At 38.6% G+C, this 12,622-nt stretch overlaps 1 protein-coding gene across 19 annotated transcripts in view; it reads left to right on the forward strand.

Annotated features, from left to right (window-relative positions):
* Positions 1-12,622, forward strand: part of CREM (cAMP responsive element modulator) — a 105,696-nt gene that overhangs the window by 52,113 nt on the left and 40,961 nt on the right. For 7 of the 19 annotated variants that reach the window (XM_032622685.1, XM_032622684.1, XM_032622691.1 and 4 more), the window contains one exon: positions 9,722-9,878. In XM_032622685.1, the coding sequence (XP_032478576.1) occupies positions 9,722-9,878 (157 nt within the window). Of the gene's footprint in view, positions 1-943; positions 1,046-1,671; positions 1,863-5,745; positions 5,782-9,721; positions 9,879-12,622 lie in introns of those variants that run through there. The other 12 variants (XM_032622681.1, XM_032622680.1, XM_032622689.1 and 9 more) reach the window with 6 other exon arrangements.

A 12,622-nucleotide genomic window follows, 5' to 3' on the forward strand; every position in this document is an offset into this window, starting at 1 on the left:
GATATATTTTTTAAATTTTATGAATAGTAACTGTGATTTATTTGTGAATTTTTTTAAATCACAAAATTCTTTCAGAGGATTTTAATTGAGCAAAATAGTGCATTAGATTGAGCCACATGAAATTATTGTTTTTGTGGCCCCCAAATATCAGCAAATTCATGTGGTTCCATAATGTTTATGGAGGAATGCTATATAATACTTACTGCTTTTGGCACAGTGAATTTTAAAAATTTCAGTATGTATGCCCTTCAAGTGAAATTAGCAAATTCTATGTCATCTTATAAACAGCTGGATTTTATGTCATTGTAGCAAACAAAAATGTGTCAAGTAAACTAAGGTGGCTGGGTATTTCTTGGTGAATTTCGAAGTGTCTGAAATACACTTCTGTGTGTTTCACAGCATTTTTCTGGGTTGTCAGTTGTTTTTAAATCTGTGTTTTTTCTCCTATGAGTTATGAAAAATATATAAGCTTTATGCCTACTTTGGTTACTTAGAAACCTTGGACAGAACAATAATTTAAAAGTAGCCCCAGGGACTTCCCTGGTGGTCCAGTGGCTAAGACTCCACGCTCCCAATGCAGGGGGCTCTGGGTTCGATCCCTGGTCAGGGAACTAAGATCCCACATGCTGCAACTAAGAGTTCGCATGCCACAACTAAGACCCGGCACAGCCAAATAAATACATAAATAAAAATCTTTAAAAAAAAAAAAAAAGTAGCCCCATAAGAAACAGCCATGTAACTTTTAATGCTAATGAGATGTATCTTTTGCCAGAGCCCAACTCGATTTTTATGTAAAAATAAGAAACAAGAACATTGAGATGATTTATTACAGGAAGGGTTTTTATAGGGTTTGGTTTCAGTGAGCTCGTCTGTGACAAAGCAAATTGATGGCAGTGATAGCTAGTGAGGTCACTGTGATGTCAGTACTCCTACTTACCCTGCACATGCTTGCTGGTTTGGAACACTTTATGTGGTCCTGTGATAGGGGAAGCAAGACAGTTCTGTATGCAGAAGCCCATCATGGCTGTAACTGGAGACGAAACAGGTAAGAATTTTAAAGAGGGATTGAAATTCTGCAAGATTGTTTTTGAAGTTTAGAAAAATTATTTAGGAACCTCTGAGTGTTTCAAAAAGTATTAACTTTCTAGTAGCTGAGGAGTAAGACGTTCCTTCTAATCTGTAACCGAATATACTCGGCACTCTGTGAAGGCATCTGAGTGTAACCTCTTCTTTGCTCAGTACTGTGCTGCTTCCCCTTTCTCTCCCTCTCTCCCTCTCTCCCTCTCTCCCTCTCTCCCTCTCTCCCTCTCTCTCTCTCTCTCTCTCTCTCTCTCTCTCTCTCTCTCTCTCTCTCGCTCTCTCCCTCTCCCCCTCCCTCCCTCCCTCCCCCCCCCCCCCCCCGTCTCCATTTGCTCTACTAAAATAAGCTGTTGATTCATCTGCAACCTGTTGCAGATCCAGTGCAGCTGCAAGTCAAACACACATTCTGTTCAAGTTGTAAAAAAAAAAAAAAAGTAAGCTTCCGATTTTCTTGCTGTGTTCAAATGTAGCTGCAAGACAGAATAGGAAACACAGCGCGTCAGGGGTGTTTGTGAGCCAGCCGTTCCTTCCGTCCTGTTTAAAATGGTCTGCTTCTCAGCTAACCGGGTTCAAAGGGCCGACGTCATTACATTTCCTGGAATCGGTGCGGCGGGCAGTGGAAAGTTAAACTGCAGGCAGGCAGCACGCTGACGTCAGCCCGAGTCACGCTGTGATTGACTCAGTTCTTTCCGCCCGGCCGCACGCAGGTGGGTCACCCTCTCCGCCGGCGCCCGTAGACCCCTAGCAGGTCCCGTGAGCCTCGCCTTAACGTTCCGCTCGAGGTAAGTGTGTGCCTGGCGGGGCCGAGCGGCCTGCGCAGGCGCCTGGCGGGGCCGGAGTGCCCGCTAGCGCCGGGTCCGGGGAGTGCGCATCTTTCAGTGCCGACCCGCACCCACCCGCCCCACCTGCAGTTCTTCCCGGGGGTGGTGCCCTCAGTTACAGGTAATGCTGGTGACTTAGTTACTGGCAGTTGAGTGCCAGCCTGGTGCTAAGCTTGCAGTTGAATTCCTGAAGAGTGGGTGACTGTAAACAGCTTCACCACACCGTAGCTCTTCACTTAGTGGGTCTCGGCTCTCTTCCGGATGGGAACATTCCATTGTCTTGAGCAAGTAAAGCCTGTGTTAAATTGTTTTTCTCAAAGAAGTTTTCGTGAGGTTTTAGAGGGGCTGTAGAATGCAGAAGCCCTCAGATAACAGATTTATTGTAAGATATAGATGGACTTAAAATAATCTCAGATACTGCATGTCATATGATTCTTAGAACCAAAAGGCATTTTTGTGCATACATGTATTTTCTAAAAATTATTAGTTGGTTTATATCTTTCTTTTTTCTTTATTTTTTTAAACATCTTTATTGGAGTATAATTGCTGTACAATGGTGTGTTAGTTTCTGCTTTATAGCAAAGTGAATCAGTTATACATATACGTATGTCCCCATATCTCTTCCCTCTTGTGTCTCCCTCCCTCCCACCCTTATATCTTTCTTTACTAAGCCTTTAATTCCAATTTTCATGTCCAAACATGAGAGAGAATTATAACAAAAAATAAATGATTTGAGAATACCCAAAATATATTTAAATATTAAATTTTAAAGTAAAAATTTACATAAATGTTTAACCATTGCTTGAAAATAAATGAACATTTTTATGCATTTATGTTTACAGAGTGAACATACCACTCCTTGAAAATATTTTTTTTTCACAGTTTTACCCATAATGCTTATACATGACTTACCCATTCTAGTTAAAATTTTTCAGAATGCTGAAATTTTTTAAATGTCACTTTTTTCGCAAGACCTCATTGTGCCTTTGGAAATCATTATTTTTGGAAATCTTCTCAGTTCTCACAGAATCAATTCTATTTAAAATGCTATTTGAAAATGAAAAGCATATTTTATTTGCTTTTTCGAGGAGCCCAAAGAGCACAGGATTTAAGGGGCCTTTTCAAGGTGTAGTAGAGCAGCTTTGGGGCCCACTTTTGGAGTCCCAGTTCCACCCCCTCCCCGTGTGGATTGCAACCAAGTGGATTGAGCTAGATATTTGACTTGCAAACTTTTTGACTATGACCCACATTTTACAGCATGATGCCATAGACCTTTGTGTGTGTGTGTGTGTGTGTGTGTGTGTGTGTGTGTATTTATATAAAACAAGTACATTTATATAAAACAAGTTTCAAAAATAGTGCTTATCCTTACTCTATGTGATGTACTCATACTTGTCTATTCCATTCTTTTTTTAATGCTATTCTTGACCCATGAAATTAATTACTGAATTACTCATGGTCTACAACTTATAGTTTGAAAAGCTGATCTGGACCAAAATCAGGCTCCAAAATAATGACTGGCCTGAAAGGTTTTAGGAGCATTTGCTTATAGGATCATAGAATCGAATGTGAAAGTGAATATCTTTGGTTTATAGAATTATATTATTGATTCTGTTGGGTATAGTTTAAAGTTTTATTAGAAATAGTTCTTGGCTTTGTTCATAAGCTGATTATGTTTAGGAGCCTAATTCCATACCCTTTAGTCTCCAAGTCTAAAAAACTCTGATGAATTGTATTCAGCCTGGATTTCTGAATTGTTAAAAAACAAATATTACAACTTATTCAAATTTGGAAAACAGTATCTTAGTGAATAAGGATGCATTTTACCTTTGTGAAAAGAGGGTGCTGGAAAAGGTTTATATTTGGAAATTCTCACGTAAAGGAATGTTTTGGATCAAGTTATAACAGCTTCTTGAAGTTGGTAGCGAAGCAAGTTATAATCATGTTGGAAATGAAAACAAGATGTCACTCATCTACCTTAAGTTTCCATAAAACTCTGAACCTGTGTGGAAGGTATACTGAAATTGCCACTGTGTTATTTCCTCACTGTTTCTGAAAAATTTTTAATGAAATATAGTTTAGGATAATGGTTTCACTTTGTCCAGTTTTCTATGCCTATATGAATACGTTGCCTAATAAAATAATTATGATGATGCTTTGCATTTACATAAACTTTAAAATTAAAAAAATCACTTATGGGGTGAGTGCTATCAAAGAAGCTGTCAGATCACGAGAGACCCACAGGAAGCAGTAATATGGGTTAAAGGATCAGGGCAAGCCTCAATGAAGAAACCATGTTTAAATACCGGAGAGGAGAAGCACTTTCCATGCATTCTCACTGAGGCACTTAGCGCAGATATTGTTACACTCATTTGCATGTAACTGAACAGGGATCGGATCAGAGTGGGTAAAGGCTCTCCTAGCTCACAAAGCTAGCAAGTGGTGAACCCGTTTGGGTTTTCAGACTCCTTGTCTGGTTCTGTTCACACCATATTACATTGCTGCTCAAAATCCACCTGACATTCGTAAATTAATGCTACGGTTAGATGAGTTATAATAGCATACTATACACTGCTTATAAAACATGCAAAATGAAGTTAGCATCATGTTAAGTAGTCAAGATGGATTTTTTCTAGAATATTTATTATTACTCTCATAAGACAATAGAGCATATATTTGCTATTATAGAGAACTTTAAATTTCAATATTCATAATTTCATCTTTTTACATACACTTTTTTTTGTCACTTTAAGAGTTTCATTTAATAAACAACTCAGGAAGATCCCTTATATGTGTAACTTAAAATAAAAAATAGTACTGGCTTAATTCCACATGGTCTGTCTGTTATAGTAATTGTAGCAAATTTGAAAATGATCAGTACTTAGTTACATTTATATAGGATTTCATTTTCCTGGAAAAAGTGGAGCAATGGAGGAGGGAAAGTTTTTGGCAGTGTGAGACACCAGGCGAGGACAAGCCTGATTTGGGCATTTTGAGTACTGGTGTGGTGGCGGGGAGGAGAGGATCAAAAGGAAAAGTGAAGATGTCCTTGTTTCGCTGGAGCCAGGGAAAGAAGCCCCTGCTAACAACTATGGCTCCTAAGTCACCTCCATTGCGTGTTACTTCAGTGTGTTTGGGATTAGTGACGCAGAGCAAAATGACATATGAAGGGAGGAGCTGCACATAGAAAAATGTTTCTATTCAGCTGATGTGCTCAGAGATCTCAATAAACCAATAAGCAAGTAATATCACCATCATTGGGGGTGTTGATAAACTGTTTCACTTTGGAAGCTATCAAGATAGGCATTTGGCTGAGTTTCTTGTTTCTTTCTTGGTTAGAAAAAAACAAACACCTTTTACTTGTGAGGTTTTCAGTTTTCTTATTACCAGTCTGATGAGATTGTATCGTGTTTCTTTGTGATCCTCCATCTTTGAGGTTCTCTTTTAAATGATTATGCACATTAAAAAGGACATTTTATATTATCTTTTAATGATTTATTCTCTAAAGGGATATAATAAAATATAGTAGAAATTTTAAAAGTTTTTTTAAGGGGCATATTTTTTAAACAAAATAAGGAATAAGAGCCATACGTTTCAGTCATTCTATTACCTAGGTTTGTTAGAAGGGAAACTCCAGGGGAAAATATGGTTGTTATATGTCTTTTAATTATACAGTATAAGCATAATTTGGAACATTGTCTTTCAGAACTTAAGGAAGGGAAGAGGAAGGGAACTAACATTTGATGAAAGCCTACCATGTGCCAGGCACTGTGCTAGACACTTTGACATACATTATAGGGTTTATTGTGAGTATTAAATGAGATCATGTATCCCCATTTTACAGATGAGGAAACTGAACTTGCCCCAAGTCACATGGCTGGTAAGTGGCACAGCTGGACTAGAACCCAGACTCCAAATCCCATGCTTTTTCTGCTGTACCGTGTTTAAAGCTTGCAAAGAGAGGTATGAAGTTACTGACCAGAGTTGAGAGTCCTAGGAATTTTCTTTCCCATGAAATATTGACACTAAACCTAAACTTTTTTTTCATGTCAGGAGTTAGATTGTTGGAATCACACTGTAATTACAACTCCTCTGTTTCTAAAATGCCAGGGTAGATAAGTAATATTTAAGGGAAGACTTAAGAAACAATGCCTTTTATCAAGAAGGGTCAGTTTGAATAAATACATGGCATCTTACCAGGCTTTCCATGGCTTAGTGTTAAAGACTTAGCTATAATAACAATAGCTAATTATAGTCTTATAATAATAAGATTGCTTATTTTAAACATTCTGAATGGCAGTGGGCTTTTGCAAAACCTTGAGAAGTTCAAAATTTACTTTGTGGTGCACATGTAAACTCACAAAGCACCCATTGTATGCCGAGGACTGTGCTAGAGTCTAGGGTAAAAAAGATATCCCTGACTTGCCTTTAAAGTTTGCTGCCTTAGAATAAAATTAATGTATAAATATCTTTTTCTTATTCTTCTTCAGTCATGAGCTTGAAGCCCCCACTTATGGCCCATTTATTTTCAGAAATAATTTATACAGTGAAATTCTAGCATAAAAAATAATTTGGACACTTTCAGTAGTTAAGATGGAACAGGAATTGGCCTTTATAAGAGTACAGAGATCAGAATGTGTCATCGAAGAGTGTAGTATGGTTCTCTGAACTGTGATCCTCAATAGCTAACCTGCTTTAAATCGCCACTGCATCCATAACACTGGAAACTAAAGCTAAGATAAGAACTTTTTGATAACTTGTTTCAAAAACAAAACTTTTTGACATTTGGATTTCCTCAAAACAAGAGATTCTCTTTGCCCATATCTTATTAACATGCTTGCTAATGTGATCATATTTGAATATATGGAATTCATCCACTGATTCTTATTCAGTGACCATTAGAATAGTACTGTCATATAGATTCGTTGGGATATTACAGAAATTTATACAAATTCCTACTAATTTATACTAATTCCTGTTTCTGGCTTGAACTAATGAGCTGCAAACTGATTTTTGTTGAAGGAGATAAAATGAATATACACTATGTCTGAAAAATTGTAATAAAACCCAGTTTGTTAACTAACATCCAGAACTAATACATCCAAGTATTTCATTCCCTTCCAAGTTATCATTTTAAAGCGATATGTTTTCCTGAGCTATTGCTCAAAATGTTTTAAGAATACTTCTTTTGAAAGTGCCATTGTTCTTCATGGTGCCAAGTTTGGTCCTTGGAGGGTAGTTTCAGCTTTTGGAAATAGGCACAAGTTTAGAACCATTTCTGGTTTTAAGACCAGTGAATGAACTTTACTTTTCACCTGCAAAGTATTCCTGCCCACCCCGACTTTTTCCTTTTTCGAAAAAATGGTTACTCAAGCATTCTGCTTTAACTTACAGTACAAAAAGTACACACAAAACTCGAACAAGCACAGCAAACCCCTCTGTACCTTTCTATTCATTGTATTGCACTCTTTGTCAGCAGTGTTTGGCAAGAGCAACCCTAGACCGAGGTCTGCATCCCTGCTGCCTGCAAATGTCAGCATAACGACACAGGGACGACTTCTTCGTCGCTGGCCATTGTTCCAATTTTAGAAAGCCTCTGTCGCCTCCAGTGGGTTCCATTGTTTAACCTTTATTATCCCATAGCCACCTTCCCTTGATGTGGATAAAGAGAAAAGTAGAGAACCATGTTGTTCTGTGCACCGTTCTAGCTCCTCTGGCAATATGATTAAAATATTAAAAAAAAATCTTTAGTAAGTTTACAACTGATTTTTAAAGTTATCTTCTTCAATATTTCAAAAATTTCTATGACACCTAATGAGACATATGTGTGTACAATATTTTAAATAGTCATGAAAACAAATTTAGGATTTTCCCCAAGTTTATTAATAGAGATTCTGCTGGTGATCATTATATCTATCACAGTTACTGTTTATTCACCATTGTTTATTAAATTATATATAGAAGGAAGAACCTTATAAATGATATTTTTGTAAACCTTATGAAGAATTGAGTGATCTTCACCCAAAGCCCTTTTTTTTTTTTTTTTGCGGTACGCGGGTCTCTCACTGTTGTGGCCTCTCCCGTTGCGGATCACAGGCTCCGGACGCACAGGCTCAGTGGCCATGGCTCACGGGCCCAGCTGCTCCGCGGCATGTGGGAGCTTTCCGGACTGGGGCACGAACCCATGTCCCTTGCATTGGCAGGCGGACTGTCAACCACTGTGCCACCAGGGAAGCCCCCAAAGCCATATTTTTATTCTCTCACCTAACTCTTGAGCCCCAGAGGGAAGAAACCTGGCATTTACCCAAAATAAGCACATAGATCAGTTTTCGATTAACATTTTAAACTGCTTGGCTATTTTCAGTGATAATATTCTACTTAAGTGAAAAAAGTCTCTGTCTCCCTTTGGGTAAAATTTTGTTTCTTAATAGGTATAATACATTTTAATGACATACAGCAGTGATGCATTTCATATTTTGATTGGGATTTAGATCAGACCAATTTTTATAGGATTTTATAGGATTTTTTAACCTTTTTCTTGCATTTAGCTTTGAGAGAGCATGTATTTTGTAATATCTCATCAAAACAACAAATTAATTCTGGACCATATATTCTCAAAGTTGACACATTAGTGGTAGAAACATGTTTAATCACTTAAATCCATCTGTCCTTCCTAGGAACCTGTGTTTATTGCAGTAGATAGACAAATTTTGAAATTAAATTATTACACTTTGAGGACTTACTTTTAGTATTCAATCTGAATACTAAATAAATATTTAAATCTGTCATTTAACTGTGATTATACTATAATTAGAAAATGTGTTTTAAAAAATGAATACTTAGAAATGTATTATTATCCCAAGAAATCTAAGAAAGACAAAAATTATCCTTCCCTACAGAAACCAGTTTTAAGTAGAGCTTTCCTGTTTCTTATTTTGTCCTTGTTTTTAAGCTGAAAATACAGTAAGCTAGTATTTTCCTTCCAGTACCAGTAACAGTAACAGTCATCACCTGTTAATAAGACTTGCACTTAAAGACATTCAGGAACTGTTTCAGGCATGCTGCAGGGTTTAGGAAAATCTCTTAGCTGGGGTATTCAGAGGATGGAGATGTTCTTCTTAATTAAAATGTTTGCAGTGGTGTGCTAGGGCCAGCTCCCACTCATTTGCTGGAGCCAATTATTAAGTTTTCAGGATTTTTATGAACTGGTTGCAAAAACAGACATTATTAAAAACTAAAGACATAAATACATATATATTTAACAAATTACATTAAAAACAACATTAATAAATACTTAAAACTCATCATTTCTAATAATTGTATCTATGCTCTTGAGGTTATTTACATCTATTTTGTCTGTATGGTGTGCTACTTATTGTTGTATGTCTTTCCAACTCTACATTTAGTGAAGTCATATCGGTAGCTTGAAATTGGCCATGGTGAAAGCATTTACATCATGGGAATGAGAAACACTACGGACCAGGGCTTTTTTCTCCCCCTTAGAGAGCTGGTGGTTAAATATTTATCAGCACACCACTGATTTTAGGCTAAATGAACTATCAGTTGAAAAGCCTGTCTACTTTAGCCTTTGATAAAAACCTTTCAATTAAATGTATAGAGCATGCTGAGTATCACTGTTCCAAATGCTGAAGGGATCTTTGATACCTAAAATTTCCATAATGCTCAGAATAATCATCTTAAACATTAGCAAGCTCACCTCTTAAAACACATAAAAAGAAGTATGTTATTTCCAGGTCAATTTTACGTAAGATATCAAGTCATAAGTTGTTTATATAACGTGATATTTTGTTTCATTGCAGCCACCACTGGTGACATGCCGACTTACCAGATCCGAGCTCCAACTACTGCTTTGCCACAGGGAGTAGTGATGGCTGCCTCGCCGGGAAGCCTGCACAGTCCCCAGCAACTAGCAGAGGAAGCAACACGCAAACGAGAGCTGAGGCTAATGAAAAATAGGTAAGATGTTTCACTAGAAACTGCAACCACTTAGGGGACATATCATTTATTACTGTGGGGCTTTTAAAAAGTTAACTTTTCCTCGGCTATTTCTCCCAAGTTACATGTTGTGTGGCATTTTATGTGGGCTTGTGCTCTGCATGTGCTGATAAGTAAGTCTTCTAGTCAGAGTTCCAGGAATGAAACTGTTTCATCAGCAGGCCGTACATCCTCATATGTGTTTTAGGGTAATGTCTAAAAGATACATTCTTTTTTTTTTTTTTTTTTTTTTTTTGCGGTACGCGGGCCCCTCACTGTTGTGGCGTCTCCTGCTGCGGAGCACAGGCTCCGGACGCTCAGGCACCAGACGCGCAGGCTCAGCAGCCATGGCTCACGGGCCCAGCTGCTCCACGGCATGCGGGATCCTCCCGGACCGGGGCACAAACCCGTGTCCCCTGCGTCGGCAGGAGGACTCTCAACCACTGCGCCACCAGGGAAGCCCGATAATCATTTTTTAAATGATAATGGAAGGACTTTATTACAAATAAAGATTCATTTTGTACTTGGTATTTACTTTGTGAAGTAGGTGATACGTATAATTTTTAGCTTCTTTGTGAGCAAAATAAATCTGAGTGTGAGTTCAGAATTTTCTAAGTCTTTTACATGTAGTTTTCTTTTATCTATTTTGCAACTTTGTTTTTTCTCTATTATACCCAAGTACAATCTATTCTGAAAAATTCTAGCTGGGGACAAGTACAAAGCAAGAGGAAGAATTAACATTACCCACAGCCCCACCGCATAGAGATGCCTCCTATCGTACATACGCTTCCAGTTCCCTCTCTCATTTTCTCACATGTTCTTGCACGTTTCATTGGCTAGAAATAAACAAGAGAGTCCCTAGGTGCACGGGATTCTGAGAAGGGTCTATTTTAGCTTCCAAATTTCAGTTTCAGAGCAGGACAAGAGAAAAGCCGATGATAAATGGCTCTTCGGTTGCTCAGTGTCTGCTGAGCAAGTTTTCAGTGCTTGTTTCTACCGTTTTTTTGTGATACGCGGGCCTCTCACTGTTGTGGCCTCTCCCGTTGTGGAGCACAGGCTCCGGACGCACAGGCTCAGCAGCCGTGGCTCACGGGCCCAGCCGCTCCGCGGCATGTGGGATCTTCCCGGACCAGGGCACGAACCCACGTCCCCTGCATCAGCAGGTGGACTCTCAACCACTGCGCCACCAGGGAAGCCCTCTACCATTTTTTTTTTTTTAACTCACACATAGCTTTCACATGAGAGTAGGTCTAGTTATTCTCCCTTACTTTACAGATGAGCAACTGAGGTTCAGAGAGGTCAGGTAACAAGCTGATTAAGATCACACAGCCCAAACTGGACAGAACCTGGAACTGCAGTCAGGCCGTCTTTCCCCAGAGCCCACACTGCACTAAGACCAGGTCACCTCAAAGAGACCCCGGTGTCAGCTGCAGATTTAGCTTTATGGAGAGTTTGTAGGATATACTTATTAATGTCAAAGACCTGTTATACATTCTCCTAGCTAAATTCTTTGGCTGGCATTCATAATACATACTTAATTGTATTTCTGCCACCAGCTACAGTTGTTATTTCTTTAATAACCTTGTCAGCTTTTCCTCTTTGCCATGTACTTCCTCTCCATGCTAAGGGTATATCCAGACAAATGCAAGGCCTGAAAATGGAGCTAACTATTAATAGAAGAAACAGGTGTTTTCCTTAGCTGAGACTACTTAGGAATGTACCACCTACTGGTGTGGCCATCCAGAGCTTTGTGCCTGGAATATTTTGACTCTGGTAACATGCATGCAGGCGCATGAGACACAAAGTATCCATACTCACAAGAAATAGCACAGCTTGGTAAATTAAACTTGAAACATTAGACATCCCACAACACAGCTATTCGACATTTAAAATTTCACTTATTAGTAACTTGTTTTGTAAAATGACTATCTATCTTCCTTGCAGACCTAGAACTTAATATAATGATTTAATCACAAAAACCTTGGTGTTCAGAAATGTATTTTAGTTTCTTTGTGGAAGAGTTGAATTGTGTTCCCAAACTGGCAAATGTATAAGTGTGCTTGGATTTATTCTTGGCATTGCTGTGTGCATCATTTAGATTAAATTCATCTGTGTTTATCAGATTGTGTTCACTTTTACACTGTTAACTTTTCTGTTAACCAGTTAAGAAGTCTGAGAACCTTTCAAGTTCACAGGGTGATGGCTTTGTTCTTGGCTGGGGAGTAGGGCTCGATCTTTTCCTGCAGTTCATTGGGATTTCAAGGGCTCTCTTCTGCTGACCCTTGCTTCCCACAGAGAAAACACAGATAACCAGTTGTTAGTGAGCATCAACTATCCTAAAAATAAAACAGAATTGGCCACATGTGTTGCATGTGTCACTCCTAGTCCAGAATTGCAGCAGTGCTAACTGGCATTACAGTAACTGGCGATTAGACGTTCAACACAACTTTTGCTTATACATATTTGAATTACCTGTTTCAATGTAGGCTTTTTGATATGATGGGTACGCCAAAGGCAGTTATTCTCAAAGGAACACTCCAAAACAAAGCTGTTATCAGAGGGTATATTCTCTAGACGAGTTCAATGATGTAGTAGCCACCCCCTCCCACCCTGAAAAGAAGGAGAAAGAAAGAAAATGTTGGCCATGTCCATTGTATTTTGGCAGGGTTATGTGTGAAAGTGACTAACTCAGCTCCTCTGTTTGTTTGTGTGTGTTGCTTTGGCTG

This window comes from Phocoena sinus, chromosome 2 (genome assembly GCF_008692025.1).
Source record: "Phocoena sinus isolate mPhoSin1 chromosome 2, mPhoSin1.pri, whole genome shotgun sequence".
Classification (NCBI taxonomy): domain Eukaryota; kingdom Metazoa; phylum Chordata; class Mammalia; order Artiodactyla; family Phocoenidae; genus Phocoena; species Phocoena sinus.